This window comes from Triturus cristatus, chromosome 2_1 (assembly GCF_964204655.1).
Source record: "Triturus cristatus chromosome 2_1, aTriCri1.1, whole genome shotgun sequence".
Taxonomy (NCBI): domain Eukaryota; kingdom Metazoa; phylum Chordata; class Amphibia; order Caudata; family Salamandridae; genus Triturus; species Triturus cristatus.
In genome coordinates this window covers 440,009,120-440,031,295 of record NC_140581.1, presented here as the reverse complement: position 1 = coordinate 440,031,295, position 22,176 = coordinate 440,009,120, and the positions used below count along the sequence as shown (strand labels likewise).

General features: G+C 40.5%; 1 protein-coding gene across 1 annotated transcript in view; it reads right to left on the bottom strand.

The window, feature by feature from the left end:
• Positions 1 to 7,368: 7,368 nt before the first annotated feature.
• The window catches only part of SERINC5 (serine incorporator 5), a 202,134-nt gene continuing 187,326 nt past the window's right edge, over positions 7,369 to 22,176 (bottom strand). The window contains exons 10-12 of the mRNA XM_085632223.1: positions 13,671 to 13,710; positions 13,402 to 13,549; positions 7,369 to 12,169 (exon numbers count right to left, since the gene is read on the bottom strand). Of these exons, the coding sequence (XP_085488349.1) occupies positions 12,022 to 12,169; positions 13,402 to 13,549; positions 13,671 to 13,710 (336 nt within the window). The 3' untranslated portion in view covers positions 7,369 to 12,021. The remainder of the gene's footprint in view (positions 12,170 to 13,401; positions 13,550 to 13,670; positions 13,711 to 22,176) is intronic.

Here is a 22,176-nt window from a genome sequence, read left to right as displayed (position 1 = left end):
TATGCAGTTTGATCCATGAACAAAATACTAGGTTGAGTCTTTAAAAAATACATGAATCTTCCAGCAACAACACACAACTAAATAAAATGATCCTAGGACTGAACCAAAAAGAGTTCCTTCAATTGAGCGTATAAGCACTAATAAACCAAATGTATGAGCGAATGCTCGAAAAAGATCACATTCTAATGGTCATATCTAGAGACAAGACAACATATCTCTTAATTAAAATGCAAAACTGATACCCAGTTTAAGATTTAAAATACACAGGATTTATCGACTGACAATTTGGGACTACCCAAAACAAAGCATGTGATCATTTTGTGTTTTTTAGTGCTTCGATCATTTAAAAAGAAAGTTTAATTTGGAGAACATATGCATAAAAAAAACACAGGGAAAATACCGGCACTAATAAAAGTAGAATCTAAACAATAACAGTAGGGGAAACATAAATCAGCTTTCAAAATGGCAAAACAACCAGGACAGTTCATGAATTTATTGTACAAGACATATATAAATAAAGAAAAACGCTGGTTTAAGTAAAGTAGGACGACAATTCTTCAAAAAAGTCAAGTTTAATGAAAAGCACCTTCTGTAGCACAGTTAATATTGCAATACTAGCCCTATATGCTTAAAAATATGCCCCGGTTTTAAAAGTCACAAATGCTTCTGCAAATTAGCAATGACACTTACAGATTAGAAAATAAACCCCTGTTTATGACAGTAAATGGAAACCCCAAAAAATGACAAGTTGCAGCATTAAAACATTCTGGGGCGAAAATCTTTGAAACAAAGCTTCCGCACTCAGCCCACTTTGTCTTCATGTTCCACATAAAAAGTAGAGCTCAACCATCTTTAATTTTAAATAACAATACAATGCTTCAAATTAGCCCTGCAGAACCTTTTTCTTTGACATCATTTTTTAGCAAACCACAATCAAGTGTGTACTTATAAATTCTAGGTCTCTGATTAAACACGCCACAGAATGCGCGTTATTTTCGGAAGAGCAGAACATCAAGATTGCTTTTATTACAGAATCATGGGCCGATTCAACCTCCGGTCCTGATCTGGCCAAAGCTACTCCCCCAGGATTTCTTTGTTACACACTGAATAGACCCATGAGGAGGGGTGGGGGCCTAGCAGTCATTTATCGGGAATCTATGAACCCCACTTTTCATCCTGCATCTAATACTTCCTGCGAGGCGCTTTCTTTTAATTTCAATATGAAACATTTTTAAAAAATGTAATGGGCTACTTCTTTATCGTCCTCTGGGTCCCAGAGCTGGGTTTTTGGAAACAATAGGCGCCCTTCTTGAAGAAGGTATGTGTTCAGAAACATTTGTGGTTCTAGGGGATTTTAATTTTTTTCCTGCAGGACTCCAGGGACCCGGACACGTTCAACCTCGATAAAATAATGGAGACTGGGGAATTGAAACAACAGGTGGAAGGTCCTACGCATCATAAGGGGCATGCCCTGGATGGGATATATTGTAACAACCCCGATCTGTCTGGACATGAGGTTCTTCCTTTGACCTGGTCGGACCACAGGGCTGTTATCTTTGAGTTGCATGACTCAAAAGCCTTTAAATCCAGTTCTATGCCCACTAAGACATTGGAAAAAAGATTATGGAAGGACTTAGATGAGGCCCTGCTTGAAGATGAACTCAAGAGTTCTTTCCTTCCACTCCCGTCGGATATAGATAAAGCCGTGTTGGGGTATTCAGACTGGTTAGACAAAGCCTGTAAAAAACTAGTCCCTGTAAAAAGGTGGACTCCCAGGTGAGCTAAACCCTCAGCTCCCTGGTATTCCGATAAACTTAAAACCCAGAAGCTGGCATGTAAAAAACTTGAACAGGCTTGGAGGAAGGAATATAACAACTTGGATAAAGAAATTTATAAACTCAGTCTTAAATGTTATATAGAATTGGTGCTGGAATCAAAAAAGAATTTCTATTCCTTCAAGCAAAGTCCAATGCTAAAGATTATTTTAAACGGTCAAAAAACTTGCTGTACCAAACACTCCAAAGATTACAAGTAGCCCAGAATTGTGCAATAAACTGGCAACTTGTTTTCAACAGAAGGTTAAGGGTATCTATTCCACTTTTTCCCCAGGTCGGAATGGAATTGGGACCCTTTCTCATAGTAAGAGTCAGTTAGGACTCAATACTGGGCCTACCTTCGATCAGTTTCTCCCTTTAGAAAGCTCAGAAATTCTTAAGCTCTTGAACTCCATCAGCTCAGGTTCTCCTATAGACCCTTGCCCGGTCTCGATTGCGAAAACCGTCCCGGAGGTTATAGTATCTGCTTTACACCCTTTGATCAATAACATCTTGGTCTCTGGGTGTTTTCCTAAGGAATGGAAATAGCTTCTATTCTCCCCTTACTGAAAAAGCCCACAATGGACCCTACAGACCCAACAAATTTACTCGCTTTTAGGAAAGCCTTAAAAACCTGGCTTTTCTCTGCGTGATCTTTGTATTTGTCCCCTTCGCATGGCCACCTTATGACTTCACATAGCGCCAGGACACCCTTGGGTAACAGTGCGCTCTACAATATAGCAATAACATAACATAACATAGTAGTTATAGGCCTATCTCGCGGCTTCCAATGTCAGCGGAAATCATTGAGAAGGCTATGAACATACAGCTTATCTCCGATCTTCGAATTAATCAAATAATTGATCCAACACAATATGGTTTTAGAGCTGAACATAATACAAAATTGGCTCTAATTAAGTCCACAGATGAAGTTAGGGAGGCATTGGATGGTGGTGGGAAGGCTGTATTGATCCTGTTAGATCTGTCGGCAGCTTTCGACACGGTCCACCATATGGTCTTGATGGACCGCTTGTCGGAGGTGGGAGTACAAGGTGTGGCTTGGAAATTGCTACATTCCTTGCTCTCCGATAGATCTCAGACCGTCGATCTGGACAACTATAAATCTAACCCCTTTTGCCTTCCTTGTGGGGTCCCTCAGGGGTCCTCACTGAGCCCCACGCTTTTCAATATCTATATATCGCTGGCGGGCCTTATAAAATCCTATGGTTTTCAGCTAACCTCATATGCGGATGACACTCAAATAGTGTTATCATTTAAGTACGGTGAGGAAAAAGGACCGGAAGTGCGCTTTCATGACTGTATGAAAGAGATAGCTGGATGGATGGCTTCAAACTGCTTAAAACTAAATTCCTCCAAAACCGAGATTATTGTCTTTGGAAATAATCCCAATGTCTGGACACCTGACTGTAGGCCAGCAGACTTGGGCAACTGCCCCTCCCATTCACCGAAAGCCAAGAACTTGGGAGTAACTGATGACTGCAGATTGACATTCTGTGATCATATAAGCTCCGTGGTATTCGCCTGTTTCCTGTTGTTACGAATGTTAAGGAAAACTAAACCCTACCTTTCAGAAGGAAATTTCAGGACGGTGGTCACGGTGCTTGTTATGTCAAAATTGGATTACTGTAATGGCATCCTTTTGAATGCCCGTAAACATCTTGTCAACAGGTTGCAGATGGCTCAAAATGCGGCTGCTAGGCTGCTGTCAGGTATCCCTAAATTTGTCTTGGTGAAAAAAGAATTAACTAGGTTACATTGGCTTCCAGTGAAGCATAGGGTATGGTTTAAGGCCCTATGTACAGTTTTTAAGGCCCTCAATGGGATAGGTCCACAACACTTGAAGGACAAGCTCAAGTGGTACGTTCCCAGTAGGACCCTTCGGTCCTCTGGAGCGAAAAAGGTCCTGACGCCCTTTGTTAAAAAGGCTAGCTGGGGTGGCAGGAGCTTTATTGCATGTGCATCTAAGGCCTGAGATGGTTTGCCTTTCCACTTGAGAAATGCCTCTAGTCTTCTTTTTAGGAAGGGTCTGAAGACCTGGCTATTTACCCAATGACCTCCTCCCTCTTCCAGCTAGGCAGTACATAGCGCCAGGACACCCCAGGGTAACCGTTGCGCTCTACAAATTTTATTAACATTACATACCATATCATATGCATTCTTTTGGATATACAAAAACTTTAGGAAGCATACTTAAAGAATTGTTTGAGCAATCCATTTTTGATAAAACAGAAAATCTGGTTTAATAATTAAACAGAAGACAGTGACGAAGGAACTTGCTGTATAGGACTATGCTATGAAACAGAGGCCTTGCATGATAACAGTATTTAGACTTAAGATTTGTGTAGGAAGCAATAGAGAAACTAAACTGAAACGTATACTGAACCATTACAGTTTATTTTTATGAAGTTCTTAATTTGAGCGTATGGTTTCCAGTGCTCAGCACCAGCACTTAATTGTCAGCACCGGTACCTATGACAGTCTGCCACATGGTGGCACTGTATTTTTTAAGTTAGCAATGAGCACAACTGTTTATTAATTCAATATACATGAAGAATAACTAGTACATGCTTCCAAAGCCGTTCTTTGAACTTTGGGGTCCTGAAATTGTCGGAATTCTCACACTTTTAGTTATACTGTTACTGTAATTGACAGCAGCAACGGGCAGTGCCAGCGGAAGTGGCCTGCAGACTACGGCCCTGGCACTTAGTTGTTTTTTAAATTATGCACTGTTTTTATGCAAAGTGCCACCAGGCAAAGGCCAGATTTACCATGGCATAACGTTCAGATGAAGGCCTCCACAGTGACATCAAGATGGCTAATCCCGTGAACAAATGGCCTTGTATCCTAAACCACCACCTGAGGCCTTGCCTATTAATCAGGGTGTAGGAAACACCACTCCTAGTTCCCTTTGACAAGCAAGTAAACAGAAGCTCTAAGGACCTACAGAAGATCAGGAATATTTAGCCATCTGTGTAGTGCCATCAACCTGTTCTTGGTCCTTGACTACTGTGGTCACTGCTATTCATCAAAGCGGTTCACTGGACAGAGTACTATCCGACATTCTTGGTTGGAAGTTCAAACTGGTTGTAATGGGAAGAGCCGATAGAGTTCAAATTAACTACTACGGATATCATTCCATTTAAACACCGTTGCAGCATGGGAAGACTTACTGATGTCTAATGTTGGCATGTTTAATCAGCCAGTTCAATTCCACACCAAAAACAACCTTGCTAAGGATTCATGTTTTTGTCCCAAAGGCTTGTTGCTTCATTTGATTTGTTTTTTTTAGAAGCCCTTTAAAGCTTTCCTAAAAAACAAAAAAAAACAAAAAAAAGTTCCAGTAGGTTCACATGTGCCCAACTTTTCCTCTGTGGCTACACTAGTTAGTGGCAACAGGGTGAATCGTGCTCAGAATCAGCCTTCCATTGTGAAGGAAAAGCGTCCTGCTGACAGCACCGCAAGTGCCTGCCGTGCTAGCTGTATACACAGTAATAACACACGTGAAAATTATATAATATGCAACAGCAGAGTAGAGCATGCGTTAAATATTGAATACACAACGAACTGACAACGTATCTCCTTAAGAACGATTTATTTAGGTTTTGTTTTTTCAATTAAAATAGCACAAAAAAAAAAAAGTGTACCACTTTTTCTCCACGCGCACCAACCGAAGCAATATCACATACTCCTGTTATCTCGGCTATTTTAACAGAGTACGGATTCTTTGATTATTTTTTTATTACGCAAACAGATCTTCATTTTGAAAGGAAACTTCTTCCTCTGTTCCAGCTGCACAAATTGATCAAAAAAAGATCGCATTCAACACTTGGGTACCAGCTATCCTACACTCCCATAAATCCAGATCATTCTAGACCAGCCAATAAGAGGTTATTTTGCAACATTGTTTGCGGAATCTGCCAATGTGTTCTCTTTCTGGTGCAGCTCTTCGCCTCTTCTGAGAGTGGAAAAGTCCCTGGCCATCCTCGCTGTTTACTCCCACTGACTTCACCCAGTCTTTGTGCGCCGCTGATAAAGGCCAGAGCACTCCCACGAGGAAGAGGCTCTCAGAGCCTGCAGCAAACAGAGGCCGTGCCAGGAAATGTACGCCAGCAGAGGAGGGGCGCTACTACAGTACAGCACCAAAGAGTGTAACCACAGAACCACTTGCACCCGCAGCCAGCCAGCTCGTGCACTCACCCCAAATGCAAATTCAGATTTACAACCAGACAGTACTATGGTTCAATTGGAAACTATCCTCTGGTAAACTGGATATTTTCCTCTATCCTGAAAAGGAGACAAGGGTTCATCTGAATCTCAGTGAAACGCCAACAATGAAGGGCTACTTCAGTTGTTTTAGCTTTGTGCCATTTGCCCTTTTTGAACCACTTCTATATTAGGTGCCATGACACACCATGCTTTTTCACCTGAGCTGTGAGATGTGTTTTAGTATATGAAGACTTTCTTCCAAGCAATCAATGGTATGGGTTAGAATAAATAATGCATTACAAAATAAAATAAGTAAATTGTGAAGAAACGTTGCAGGTCAGGTGGTACAAGGTGCACTAGCATTATACGGTGATCCAGAGGAGGGTTCTTCGGTAGTTTTCATAGGAGGCCCGGTGGAGAGCGTTTGGTCCAGTTTCTTTTAAAGGAAGCTGAGTGAAGCAGGGTGGGGTGGTGGCAGTATTCAAGAGGAAGGGTATTGACCAATTACTGGAGGTGGTAAACGGGGTGTTGCGAGTTGACGTTGTGTTGGCTAAGTAAGTAAAGTGGGTGGTATAAGCTGGTTGGTTTAAGCGAGGAACAAGCGTCTGTTTCCTACATTCCTGCCCTGTGATACTTTCATTCAAAAACAGGCACTGACATCCATACATCATTTGGCTGAGGGAGTCCAGGAACCCAATGCTGTTCAATCTGTTTAGGCTACCACGTGCCAGTAAATTTGCTCTTCCGGCGAGTAAGTTGGCATCAATAGCTTGGCATACACCATGGTTTCCACCAGCTCTGTTCTTAAGGATGAGGCATGCACACTCGGGCATCAAAAACTGACTGCTTATACAGCCAGAGATTAATTCCTTCATGACACCGATCTACGTCATTAAGTATTGTGAACTTCTGTTTATCTTACCAGTGGTATGAGTGGCGCAGCAAGTTTGCCAGGGACTTAACGAATTGAAGGAATATAGGCGCTCCTACCCTTTATAGCAATAGCCAGCCAAAACTGGGATACAGCGGCCCCTTGCGCCCATTGCACCTGCTGCACTATTACAGATATGGCCCAAAGTGGGGTCCATTTTCTAGTGCCAAGGGCGTTTTGTGCTAAGCACCATATGTATAAATGATACCATTACTACAGACATTTTTAGCACTACGACACCCTCGGGAATGTGTGTGCTTTATAACATTAATTTCATTCATTCACATAGCCGAACATTAACCAATTCTATGCATCAAATTCCACAACTGACATTATGACATCAGCAAACAATAAGGTAACTATATTCTGCAGTGAAGAGTCTGAAGGCTCATTGAGTCAGGATTCTAAAAAACACATTTATTGATTTGTCAACAATGTACACTGCAAACGACTGTCGCATTTGTAACTTTGAACAGTGTTATAGTGTTGTTTTGAGCTTATTAAACTGAATTCTAGCCCTCAGAGCAGTAAAAAAAAATGTTCCAAAGGCCTTTATGTTTCTTGTTCATTGCTCCACAAACTCTTTGTAACAAAACGTTAATGGCAGGAGTTTAAAAAATCCCACTTGTAACAAGGCAGTGAGACAAACAGGTTACGTTTACAACAGAAAAAAAGTCACTGAAGCAAAAACAAATGCAAAACCCAATCTGATTCCATACAGGAACAGGCTCCTCAAAAGAAGATTTGATCAAGGCACTATAGACAAGAGAAATGCTTTAGAGCATGGTTGAGCTATGTTGGTCCATGGACAACAGGGTGATGGGATAGAAGCAAGGTTAAACAGGCCGATTTCAGCTAAATTCTGGAATTGGTCATTCTCTACCATATCCCTGCCACCCCCAGCAAGCACCAATGTTTGCACAATCCTGCTTCCATTCGGATTATACAATAGAGAACAGCATCTACAAATGTATCTTCTCAGAATTTAGGCCCACAAATGCATTCATACATACAACTTTGCAATACTGGACACCAAATAAATTGTGCGCACAAAATGCAACATGTTGATCAGCATATGGTCACAACACTGCTGCTAATACAGTCACAACACTGCTGCTAATACCACGTATTCTTCCAGTCATTTTCACAAACCATTCACCAATGAGCACATCAATCAAATCGCTAACACAACGCTGAGGAAGAGTGAAATGCTCCCCTTGTAACAGTGCATGTTTAGGATATCCTTAGTAGTAAGCAAGCAATCCACATGATGCTCTAGGGGCTGCACTGTTTGACTCAGCCCTTTATCAAGAAATTGCTTTTGCATAATCAAGACACGAGTGGAGGCAAAGGATAAAGAATATATCTGCAGAAACGTACGGGGGGTGGGGGGGGTGAGGTCCCTTAATTTACCTATTATTTGTTGCTCATAATACCATCAATAATGTCTTTTGCTCCCGCCTCTAAACAATCTTCACATTTAATCACAGTGGAAAAATGTGTGCATATTGCTAGAAGGGAGCCAAAGTTACAAGCTACTAAAGCATGCTCTTATGAATAGAATGAGGATTGAACCTTATCTAGAGAAGTCCTTTCACAGACTTTATGAAATCATGGTCGACATATGTTATTGCACAGAGAGCAATGACTTCAAAAAGCCATTACTCCCATGTATTAAAATGAAAACAAAGATTGTGCATTATTGACCATAAACGCCATCTTGGGATTCAGGTGATATCTACAAACAACTCTGCGGTTGGCCTCAATGCTATGGGTCACTAAAACCCCTACATGTCATCAGAGCCCCTCGATGCATTAATACCAGGATATGATATATACACCCACACACATATACAAACATGTATGGGCACCATACAGCGACATCCAGTCTCAAACACCCAGGACTTAAACAACAGGGATGCATAAAAAGATAGAAAGTACAAAATCTGGAATGGGTGGCGAAGGGCTACCATTTAGAGGAAGCACTATGTTGAAGAAGAGGAAAATGCAAGTCATGTGTCATGTTACATTGTAATCACAGAATGGCCCACTATCTTTTTTACATACAGTATCTCAAGTAATTCACTTTAACTTCTGGTAAAAGAAATTAGGACAGCAATTCAAGAATTAGGTCTCAGCCTAAAAACAAAAAATGTCATTTGTGCAGGAAGCAGGAAATTAAGTTAAACCACATACAACTGCATTACATTTCCTTAACAAAAATGCATAGTCTGCGGACCATAATATTACCAGAGCAAAGAAGTTTAGATACAAACTGCATTCATGTATTTTGCACTAATTTATATACATAAAGAGCATGTTCAGGTGCCACATGTTTGTATATTTATATAGCACAGCTTAACACCCGTGAGGGTATCCAGGCAATACCCTTGGCAGCTAGTATTTCAGTTATGACTCAGACCGATCTTTCAAGGTTTCTGAGTGAATTAACTCACTTATTTTTTTAATATGTGACTCAAAGTCGCACAATGTCTCCCCTCTATGGACAACAAATATTTTTATGGAAAATCAGAGGAAAAACAATTTTGCAGAATACAATTGCACATAACAAATGAGGGCCCACTGACCAAACTGAATACTGGCCAAGTAAAGGGGAGTATTAATAAATTATGAATGGGACTCTGACCACCCAACCAACTGGAGGAAACAAATCGCTACAGTCTACTGTGCAGCAGCCATGTATTTATGGCTTTTGTATACTTGAACGAAAATAGTTGAGGGGGCTCACATTTTTACTACCCTACCAATAATGTGGGCATTTCATTGCTATCTAGGAGAAGGAGTGATTCACAAAAATACTTCTTGTGAGTAGTTGTGTTTTCCTATTGTATTAGGTGTGAAATGATCCTGAATTTACAGAAGGGATTCACAAAACTTTCTCTTTGATTAGTTGTGCCTTAATCAGATTCAGAAGTGACCTAGTAAAAAGTAGGCATTAGTTGTGACCTCACAGGAAGGCTGCAGTCCTTGCCAGTTTCACTGCTCTGCAGTGAGAGAAAATGCGCACCTTTATGACTGAGCCATGAGAAAGGTACGAAACAGTAAACTACTGAACACCTTCCTGTTAACTTGCTAACCTCGGTGCCCCAACAATTCACCAATAAGACACCTTTCATAGCCTGTACCAGTTATAAGGATATTAAACTATAGGGTATGCAAGGATGGATGCATGACCCCATTAAAAACCCATACTGGTCAGTACATTTTATGAATGAAGTCCACAATTAGATGTCATTGTTACTTCAAAATATCTTTCCACCGATTCCTATGAATGCAAATAAAGTATCTTCTACTTCTGTAGACTTAACCGAGACATTAATGTAGATTCCTTAGAATGCACACCACAAAGTGACAGGACACATTTTGCTTAATCAATAAGCATTCTCAAGGCTCTTCATTATCAATTTCTGAAGAATGAAAGGCTGACTTGTCCCTGCCCAGATTCATACCTGTGACCAGTGGTGGGCACTCTACTCTACCGTATTATTCCAAAATCTTCATTTGCCTATTAACTATAAAATATATTAAGGTAAAGTCCCTATTATGCGGCACTGGCCATTTGGCTGCTTGTTCTGATGTGTTTATTTAAAGAGAACTCTTAAGCTATATAGTGATCTCTTGTAAAATCTGAAAATAATTACTTAAAGAACAAAAAAAGAATGATTTTGACTGTGGTTCCTTACAGGCAAACACTGAAGTTGTTGTATGCTGGAACATTAAGAGGTACTTTCAAAAGGCAAGTTTACCGCCATTTCTCCATATGTAAATTAAAATTGAAAATGCGGTTGATGTTCACTCAAATGACTTACAAGTTAAGAAATTCAAGTGTTCAGGTTCAGAGATGAAGACAGTGATGACATTTTAACTTTAAAAAAACAAAAAAGGAACTTGCATATTCAGGAAGCATAAAAAAAGTTAGGTGTACAATTCAATTTCCGGGCCTTTGGACTTTTAAAAGAAACTATCAAATATGCTTCTCTCCATTATGATTAGTTACCCACCCAGAATACGTAAAAGTAGGTGAACCAATCCAGAACTAGTCAAATCTGCAAGTTTGCTTTTTCACTTCACTTTGTTAATATAATGGTGGGGAAAAGATTGATCACACTAATGACGTTTCCAACTCTAATGCCATCACGTACAGAAATCAAATGGTAAATATGGCTTAGCATTGTATGCAACAGATTTCGGTTGGTGAAGCACAGACTTCCTTTGCCACTAACCTCGAAGCCATTGTAAACGCATACTTTAAGGAAGAAATAGCGTCATCACGGTAAATTTTAGATCAACACTGATTGTTTTTCTCAAAGAACACCAAGGACTTTAAAAACTAAAGGGGGTCATATGTGGATCACCTGAAACCATCCTAAAAAGCCACTGTTGACTTTATCCAGAAGGCCCAAATTAGATATTATTTTTTAAAATTCCACTTTCACAGAGGTAGAATATTTCTTGAATTTGAAGTCCTGAAATGCTCTGGGCACCATCAGATTATGCATTTTTAGTGACAATAGAAACCGGTTGTATAAATAATATATTTTTTAAACTATTTCCATGTAGTGCTTCCTGATAACTAAATAGGCTACCAGTTGTTCAAAAGTTGTAACGGTAGAGGGTGAAGATTGAAGAGAACAAAATTGGACAAGGACAGCTGGTAAATTTCTCCAAATAGGCCCGAAAGACAAGTTAAATAATACATCAACAAAAAGAATAAGACAAAGATTCTTGCTCCCATTGAGCGAGCGATGCACAAAGTTGGAATCGGCTTGTTCTGCATATAAAAAGCCAGTATTGGTCTGTTTTCAATTCTTCATGTAGGTGTGTTGTAGAGTCCATCATGGCTGGCTATGTGCAAGAACAATGGCTTGAAAGCTTCCAAAGACTGACATTTAAATAAAATCTAGGTAATCTTGTATTCTTAAACCAATCTGGTTGAGTAACCATGTCCCTATCGAAAGTGCCCACCAGAGCGTTAGATTTGTAACAGCTGGAGTAAAATATCAGGACTGCAGCTGCCCAACCTTTAAGTTAGGCTAGAAACTCCCTGTTTGGGCAACAGAGCGGTGCTATGAGAGTCCACAAGTACAGTAAGATGCACACCCAGCAGGAAGCCATTTTAATCCAGAAGGTAGACCAGTTACCGTGGAACAATTTTTCAATCACAGCATGGTCGTAACTAGAAAAACAACAAAAAACAGTGTTACTTATCGTCTCTCATAGAACATGACTGAAAGCCACACCTTTGTCTCAGATTCCACCTCTATCCTCCTTCCATCGTGGCTCCTACCCCTGGACTGCCATTCCAACCAGCATTACCTCTGCCTACAAGCTTCACTAATCTGAAGCACCATCTCCCATTGAGCAGTAGGAAGAAAATAGACAAAGGCCATTCATTTGAATGAATCATGGGGGTTGTCTGGACATTTAAAGTCAGTTACTTTAACATTTTTCCACAGCTAGATGGGTGTTCTGACCAGATATGTTCCAAGCACTAACTCCTCGTAGGGTATGCTGCAGCCTAACTCAATTGCTTCAGTGTGGTCTCCATCATCCGTATCCCGCACTGTATCTAGTTTTCAACTGAAGGCTTCCGCAGGTACGGTTATTATTTACTAAAGTCTGTAGGGTCATTCTACTGGACGTCTTCTGCCCTATTTCATTATAGCTGCTGCATTTAAACACAGTCTTCCCTACTAAGCTTTACCTCCATGAAAGGAATAAGGGTTGACACCAATTGGCATATGGTTCTATACATAAAACATCATGATGAAAGGAAGATAATTACACTAAAGAATCAAGCATGTTGCAGTTCCAGGGCATTGACATTTCAACAGCCAGGTCGAAAAAAAGGGAAACAGATTTGGCCTGAGGGGGAGGACTGTTGGGGACTGAAGACACGGAAGAGGAGAGATGAGTGTACATTAGACGCTGGAGGCAACAAGACGAGGCTGCATGAGGAGGGGGGGGGGGGGGGGGGATCACCAGCTGCACTTACCATCCAAATAGGGAGATGCCATTTTAGAAGAGGAGGAGGTGATGTAAATATCATAAGCTGGCTCAATATGGTTTGTGGTAGGATTACTCTCTCAAGTGTTTATTGTCTCAGTGACTGGCGGTCAGCTCACTGGAGTGAATTTCACATCACCTAATACTATGAAGTGACATGGATCAGAGTTAATGTTCAATCTGATCCAAATGTTGGAGACACGCGGTGTGATCAGGTTTCTGACTTTTAACTTAGTATATTGTAAATCTGGGACAATGCCAACACAACACGAGGATTGTCGGAGACTATTGAAGATTGAGAAGTAAATTGCAGCTTAACTCTGGTAGAAACACGAATATCAACAGTGAACACTGCATTACTTATTCATTTCAAGCTCTCACAACAAAATGTGCATTACTTACTGGAACCAGTTGGTTACCGTCATCATTACATACAAAGAGCCCAAGAAAAACACAAAGTGGAAGTATGTGTAGCTGTAGATCGTGGTTCTTCTCTCATCATACACCACTTGCTGACCTCCCCGGCCTGGTTTACAATATTCGTTGTCAGCTGCATAGAACAAATAAAATACTCTATTGGTCACCTACTGTTTAACACTTCATTATTTAATTGTGAAATAGGCACTACAATAAACCGCCACCCTTCTTTCTAGGTTAAGAAAAATGATTACCATCTCCATCAGGTGTGCAGCAGAAGCAGCAACGAGCTACCTACAGGAAGAAGCACAAACACAATAATTATTTTACATACAAGTAAAAGAACAACAAACAAAAGTTGTGCGTGTCATTTTGTCTGTATACTGTCCTTTGGAACAACATCTTTCAGTCTAGATAAGCATTTTAAACCACTCTGAAACACCAGCAGCAGAGGTAAGTGGATTTGTTTTTTTGTTATTGTTAGACTAGACCTTTTCTTTGCAGAGGATGATCATGCATGCAGCAAATATGAGGAGTTTTTATTTTATTTTATGGGGGCAGGGGGTGCCTGCTGGAGTTTGTGTATGAAGAATTGAATCACGCTTTTGGTGTACTTTGGGATGTTTTTGTTGGGTGCAACAAACTGTACCCTATTCAACCTTCAAAGAAACTGGTTAACTCTTCTTGGCTGAAGAGTCTGAACATGGCGATCCATAGAGTAGAAGAGGAGGGCCTCAAGTGAGAGGGATTTCCCGATCCTTTACCCACTTAACAGGGCATCAACTGCCCACAACGACCTTCTGAAGTCACCAAGGTCCCCTGGAAAGTAAACAGAGTATTCAGGGGCCCTGGGCTTAACTATTTTTCTCTTTCCAAACATACATAGACAGGACTTTTTAGGTTGCGTTTATTTACAAGACATTGGTTAGTGACAGCTAAAACTTACCAGATGCTCCATAGAGGAGATAAGCCCTCTTTACGTACAAAAAGCAAGATTAAGTTCAATAATGATCAAAAGCAAATCGGATGGGGTCCAAAGAAACAAAAATGCGATCTGGTCAAGAACTGAAAATGAGGAAATCTTAATCAAAGAGAATTATGGAATTACTTGACTCCCTTATAATGTATGGAAACATTGTCAACATACATCTATCAACAAAAGCAGGGAGCTCAACTGTACACGCAATAGTTCTGAAACCTGGTTTATAGATCAAGAAAATGTCTTGATCATATACTTAAAATTTCCTAGTAAAGGGCAATCTATTTTACATAAATAAAAGATTCGAAAATGGAGCTGGGATGTGATATTGGAGAAAAAGGCTGGTTGAGATAATTGCAATGTGTGGCAAAAGTGAGAGTTAATATTCCTAGAAGCTTAGTGCCAAAGAAAATAATGCAGTGAATATACTGATCCTCACTGGGATGGGAAGGGTTAGTTTGAACCAGGAATTTGCCGGAGATGTATAGGGTCACATGCAATTGCCCATCCATACTGTAGTCTCAAACAGGGACCCAATTTTTTATGTTAACGTGAAATAAGAGCCAATAAAGATCATGCAAACCACGTTACATGAATTTCTAATGGTGGCAATACAAATTGTTCTGAAAAACTGGAAAGCTGCCAAACACCTGAAAATTAACACTTGGTTGATCAAAATGGCGGAACCTGCTCTATTAGAAAAAGGTATCTATAAATCTAAGACGTCAACTGAGCGTTTTGTAACTACTAATTCATTCACTGTTCCCATTATTTGTATTACCGGTTCTGGATTTGTGTGTTATTTTGTTCTGCCCTGCCCCTGTACTCATACTACCATGTATTCTTTTTTACTACCAGCTGTCTAGAAATCCACCTATTTAAATGCGTCTCCTTTAACCCGTATTCATTTATTTTTATGTATGAATAATGTTAGGCATGTTGCTATTTTTATCAATAGGAAAAAAGAAGATTATTGGTCTTATATGGTCTCAAATCTAATCAAATCAATCTTTATTCGGATGTCAAAAGACAACCATAAAAGCACATATGAATACAATTAGCAAGGACATCTTCAAGGTTTCCAGCATAAAAAAAAAAAATGAAAATGCTACAGACATGTTAACATAACAAAATCAATTTAAGAACAAATATAATAGTGCCACACCAATAAGATAATATGCAACCACTGACGAAATGAGCTTGTTGTCAAAGGTTTTGTAAAAAGAAAACATGACTTGACATGTCACAAGTTCTGCCTATGTCTCACTACTAGTTTCAAAAAGATGGCTATCTGGTTAGCGAATAACTCAGCGTCCAGTAGTTGAAGAACAAGAAAAGCGGGACGGCATCTACGCAAGCCCCAAATTTTTAAGATCGGGATAAGCCACTGCTTTCTCAAATCCTGATAAAATTTACAGAATACTGTATGCATTGTGGATTGGGAAGAACTCATGTCACAGGGGCAAGGTTGAAGGTATTTTTCCCAGGTATTGGATTTAGGGAAGGTAACCGAATGATGAAAAATATTTAATCTGAGTTTTGTTAGGAGAGATCGCTCATAATCCGTGGAGTTAAAGGTCAAATAGGGCTGGATTGACAGTCGTTTGAACCAATAAAGAATATTGAACTGTGGGTTTGTGAAGCTCACTAGTCAGCCTCAAGGATTCTAGATGAGCGAGGCACAGTTTTAAAAATTGCTTCCTAAAAATTTGAGCAATTTTTGATGGAAAATAATAGAACTGTGACATACCCAAATCACCTAAGAATCTCTTTATGTGAGAGATCCATCTAATCTTATATGCTCTGTCTAGGGCAATACAATCTTCAATTAACCCTTGGGAAAAGGTAGTGGCATTAGAGGACCAAATACGGTGCCATAATAACAGGGGTTGAATCCTGATTAGATCTGATACATATGGCAACCCTACTTCTAGATGGCATGCGTAGGTCGAGATGGTCCGCGGGACTGCCAAAAGGAATCGTAGGAAACTGTTTTCTACCCTTTGGACCTCATCAACCTTAGCATAACCCCAAACACCAGCCCCATAAATTACACTACCTATACATTTTGCCTTATAAATCTCCAAGAGTTCAACCGTGGGTCGTCTGCCTAGTTTGTTAGCAAAATTGACCAAAGCGGCTGTTGTTCTAGCAAAGGTGAGTTTCCTAGACTCAATGGCACTTTTCCATGAGCATTTATGATCGAAAACAATGCCCAGGTATGGATACGTGGTAGTGCTCTCTAATTTTTGATGATCTACAGAAAAGGTCATTCTGTTCCTATTCGTTGACCCGAGAGACATTACAAATGTTTTTTTAATGTTGATCTTCAGGTCCAAATTATCCATAAAAGAGTGATATTTCGCAAGGGCTCGTTCAAGTGGAGTACGTGCTAGAATTACAGCGTCATCCGCATAGAGTAGGGCCGGTATAGGGCGATTGTTTATAGTAGGGAGGTCCTGTGCCCCTATTAGCATGGCTTTCACCAAGCCGTTCGTATATAAATTAAATAAAAATGGGGCCAGGACGCACCCCTGCCTAACACCACGCTCCACTCTAAACGGCTTTGTCACCTAACCCCCCCCAAACCATATCTCACGCGAGCTGTAGCATCTGAGTACAGTTCGCGCAAGAAAAGTATTAGGAGCTCCTCTATTCCCATAATTTCTAGGATAGTCCACAACTTGGTGTGGTTGACACAGTTAAATGCTGCCGAGAGGTCCACATATGCCAAATAAAGGGCCCCCCCTTTAGCATTAACATATTTGCCTATTAATAGGGATAGGTTAAGGGCTTGCTCTGTAGATCCCAGGCCCTCACGGAACCCATATTGTAGATCAGAGAGAGCATTGTTATCCAATGCCCATTGCTGTAGGCGCTCTAAAATAACTCGGCCAGCCACTTTCCCGAGCGAATCTAACAAAGAGATAGGTCGATAACAGGATGGCAAGTGGCGGTCCCCTTTTTTGAAAATAGGGACAAGAATTGATTTGGACCAAGAATCAATAGGGCCCAGTGCACAAGAAGCTTGAAGGACCCTCGTTAAAATTGGGAGCCATAGGTCCATAGTAAATTTAAAGAAATCAATTGGTACCCCGTCGGGGCCCGGGGCTTTGCCATTTTTGCTAGCCTTTAGGGCATGCTCCACCTCCTCATATAAAATGTTAATTGACAAAGGGAATTCTGGTGTTTGTAATCTGGAAGGAATTAGAGGAACAGCAGTTGAAGGGAGGCTGAATATCCGCTCAAAATATTCAAGCCATGTTTGTTCATCTATCACAACCTCAATGCTGGGTTTAGACGTTGTCTCAGTTAAAAAAGGGGACTTCACAACCTTCCAGAAGGCAGCAGTGTCCCCGAGAGTAGATGTTTTATGCAGTTGGTTCCAGAGCTCTTTCTTTAGGTTATTCTTACTACGTCTTAAGACTTGTTTATAATTAATTCTAGAGGCTGCAATCTCCTTACTATTCCTTGCCTTGTTATGAAGAACTGCTTTCAAATTCTTGTAAGCCTTCGTGCAAGAGGAATCAAACTATCCCTTAGGTTTGCCATTCTTAAGATTTACGGATAGAGAATCCTTTATTGCAACTAACAATGTTGCAAAATTATCCATAATTCCCTCGTTGGAAATATCTGATCAAGGCAATTATTAATCACTGAACCCATTTTTTTAACCAGCGAGACTGTAATAGCCATCGGGTCTGCCTTTTCCCATCTTAATGAGTATCCATTTAGTCTATCTAATATTAAATTGTTTTGAGTTAATGTTACCTTGATGTTAAGCCTCTCATGGTTCTTAGGGGCTTTTAGGGTAAGACTAATTGGATAGTGATCGCTAATAGCAATATCATGGGTTTTACAGGTAGATAGGTCTTTACCCGCAGCCATAGAAAGAAAAATAAAATCAATTGTGGATGGCCTGCCTCTTCCATTAAAAGTTGGTACTACCAGTATGGGAGGATTCATCATGTCATTAACTAGTGCAAGATCTAATCCACCTAAGATCTCATTCAGGAAATACCCAAGCGGAGTGTGAGAGAAGTGAATTATCGGAGCGCCATTTTCATCCACTATTCCACAAACTATGTTGCCACTACGGGTACATAAATTTTGATTGAAATCCCCACCCCAAATTAGAACCAACTCCTTGCGAGTCTTTGAAAGCAGTTCTTGAAGGGAACAATATATTTCCTTGGCTACATTCGCAAAATCAAACACAGAAAGCTTGTTTTAAAAATTCACAATAACTAAAGCTTTGCAGGTGTTCCAGTGAAGAATAAGAATTTGAAAATTTGCATTCAACTTAATGGGGACTATTGATGTAAAACAAAGGGTGTTAGAAACAAAAATGGTCAAACCCCCCTTTGCCCTACCAGAGGAAGAAGGTAATGCTGATGAAAAATATGTTTTAAAGCCCTCAAGATGTATTTCAGAAGGAGCCCATGTTTCCTGGAGACACAGAATATCAAAATCATGTATAAAAGCAAGCCAGATATCATTCAGAACCTTGGAGCGAAGACCAGCAACATTCCAAAAAAGAATTTTAAGTACCGGGTCATCTTTATGGGTCACAAATTTTGGGTCCATTCCCAGAGGATCCTCTTGGTTAAGAGACTGGATAATGGGCAGAGAGAGGTCTTCAAATACTTCGACACCCCTGCACGTATGATACGGCGATACGCCAGGGGTAGGTAGATTACACATAGCCGTGGGTAACAATCCCTCCGGCTTGAGTCAATCCACTCTCTCCAATTCAGAAAGCTGATCATAATAATTGGAGGTCGGAATGGTCTCAAATGGATCTCCTGTTAACATATCTTTTACGTTGCTGGCAGAACAAGACTGTCCAGACGATCATCTCCACAAATGGAGATGACAGAAGCTAGGCAGGATATACCCGGAAAGGACCCCAGCTAGTAAAATTTGTAGCACTTCCATTGCATATTTTCCTGTTCCTTGGGAGTGCCCTCAAATACAGGAATGTTGGGGTGTGGTAGTGGGGAGACAAAAACAGATGGATTCGATTGGTTTGGTGCTTATCCATTCTGGGTTCTTCTCAACTCAGGATAATGGATCACAGGACTAATACAAGGACTTGTTATACACTTGACTTTTTTTGCTTTTTGGTTACACTGTGTGCTTTGCAGCACATGGACAGTGATTTGTGAAAGAATGTAGCGGACTACAGACTCACAAGCTGAAAAGGAGTCTGGGGTCTAACACCCTTCCAACATGACTCAGAATGATTCGATGAAGTTTGAGCTAATGCAAGACCAGAAGTCAACTACAAGAGAAATAGTGGGTAAATATACTGCCACGGGTGAGGCAGTGGCAAAGTTCATGACAGAGAGGACACGGGTGAACGAAACCTTAAAAGCAGCAATAATGACCCTGTCGCAACAAGCTCATGATTTCAATAATGAGCTAGCATGGTCATGATGAAATTTGTCTACAAATGTGATTGCCTGGAAAATGCAGCAAGAGCAATGATAGAGCGTGTGCCGGGAGTCCTGCCTACAATAGAAGGAGAGTAGGTCAGATTAGCATAGCAAGAGTTATTCCAAAAGGTCATAATTCGGGTTCCCCTGTCCACACCCATCAAAATTAAGCAAGCAACTACAATACCAGAGTATACCAAAGTGGGGTCAACCCGGATGGCAGGAGAAACATCATTGTTGATCTGGGCTCCATAAGTCAAGGAGGATACCTGACGAAAGTGGCAGCAAGGGATTGTTTCGAAGGAATAGGAAAGTCCATATTTGCCTCGTGCAATGCAACAAAGGAGAAAGGACCTTCAAGCCATGAAGAGAGAGTTGAACTTGCTAGGCATGACAGTGTACCAATGGCACCCAGTGACTTGAGAATGTCTTGTGTCAGGGAAATCTAGGGTTTCATGTGAAGAAACCATGGCTTGGTCAATCACTTTGTAGCATTTATAAAGTGGCAGGAATGGGATTAGAAGAATACGATAATGTACCTAGAGGATCCGTTTAAGACCTTATCCTGGCATGCCAAAACCAAAAACTATCCAGATTTGCCTGTCAATTTCGTTCTTCAGACAGTTTATTTGCAGTGGCCAAACTCACAGTTCCCGTCGCAGTAGGAACATGCATTTCTTTGTCTGGTTGGATATTGCTAAAGGAGCAACAGAGATTATATTAAAGCTACAGCAGATGAATTACTCATTAAATAGATTGGTGCACAGGTACTCCTCCAGTTAAAGATCGTGCATCATTGTAGGACATGGTTTTATTCTTCAACATCATATCCATTTGATGACAATTTATTAAAGCCACATAGCAATATGGGCCGCCAACAGGCCCATACTTCAGGCCTACTGGAGGTTCTGTTCATCTGTCTGTATCTGACATCATCCTCTTTCTTCAAAGACTTATTGCATGGGATTTAATTTTTGTTTTTTTAGTCGGTGTGCAAGAGGAGCAATTGTTTTATGCCAATTGCTTCAGCTTAGTGACCAGTGGTGTTCACTAAGCTGATCTCTGCGTCACTGTATCTAGGCTAGACACTATCTATGCACTACTGGCTCCCTCCTTAATCTGTTAAGAATTTGTTTAGTACCACTTGTTTATAGTTTCTCCCCTGCTTTAGATTACCTATGTGATCTGTGTATGTTCTCTCCAGAGTCCTGTGATTGCACTCATGCTAGCCTCATAAAAACTTCAAATCATATTTTCTTCTCCAGTTCCCTTTATCACAGTCATGCTTTTTCTTTCTGCTTCCATGTAAGTCTCCTGTTTTCCACCGCAATAATGCCCTGTAAGAAACCTACAGCCCTAGTAATCTGCATGTTGGAACAAGAAACTTAAACACATATCCCTTAACTCGAATATGAAATATCGGATCACAGACCATTTTGGAACGTCAAGTGCATGTTAAAAACTGATTCAGTTTTTCTGACCGGACACTATTTAACACAATGTATTTAATGACTATTCCCTAAAATCATAGTTATGAGTTATCCTGAGGCTCTCTTTTACTGTAACATTAATATTAGAAACTATGTCTAAAGTAAAACCACTTCTGAAGACAATAGTTCACCTATTAGCTCCTGAAACTGCTGCATCTCAGCCACTCCTCAACAACATTGGTACTAAACTCATCACCTATACCCACATCATTCTAAAACTATTGCCTGCCAAAAACCAGGACTGAGAAAAAATAAACTTGCCTAAACTGAGCACTCATCCTTTTCCAGTAACAACTTCAGTCCTCCTCTTGATCATAATCCCTTGATTACCATTTCCAACACAACCACATCAAATACACAAACAGCACTGTATCTCCGTTAGCATCCCATAGAAGTCCATTCCTCCCTGGCCACTCCTGGCTATCACAGTGAACTGATCAAATATAAATGTATGGTTCAAACAGTTCAACAACAAGCCTAGAGTGAAGAAACCAGAGCGTTATGCGTTCCAAGCAGTAGGTAACAAAGTGGCAAGAGCGGAAACACTTAATTGCAGCAGGTATCAACCAAGTTAAAGTGAAGGTACTGGTCAGTCAATGGTAGGACGGCCCTGATCTCATCTGATCCATGTTTCCAAACCATTCAAGTTCGCTGCTAACTGAAACTGAGTCACATTAACTAAAATAGAGAGCCAGCACTTTCTACCCCAGTGGTAACAAATTACAAGTCGCTCAAATGGAGGGTGTTTCAGCTAAAAAACAGAAAGGACACAAAGTTCCTACTAAGGAAGCCCAGTGTTGTCTTGATGACATAAGTAACTTTAGATCGATCGCAGGTTAAAATAGTGGAAAGC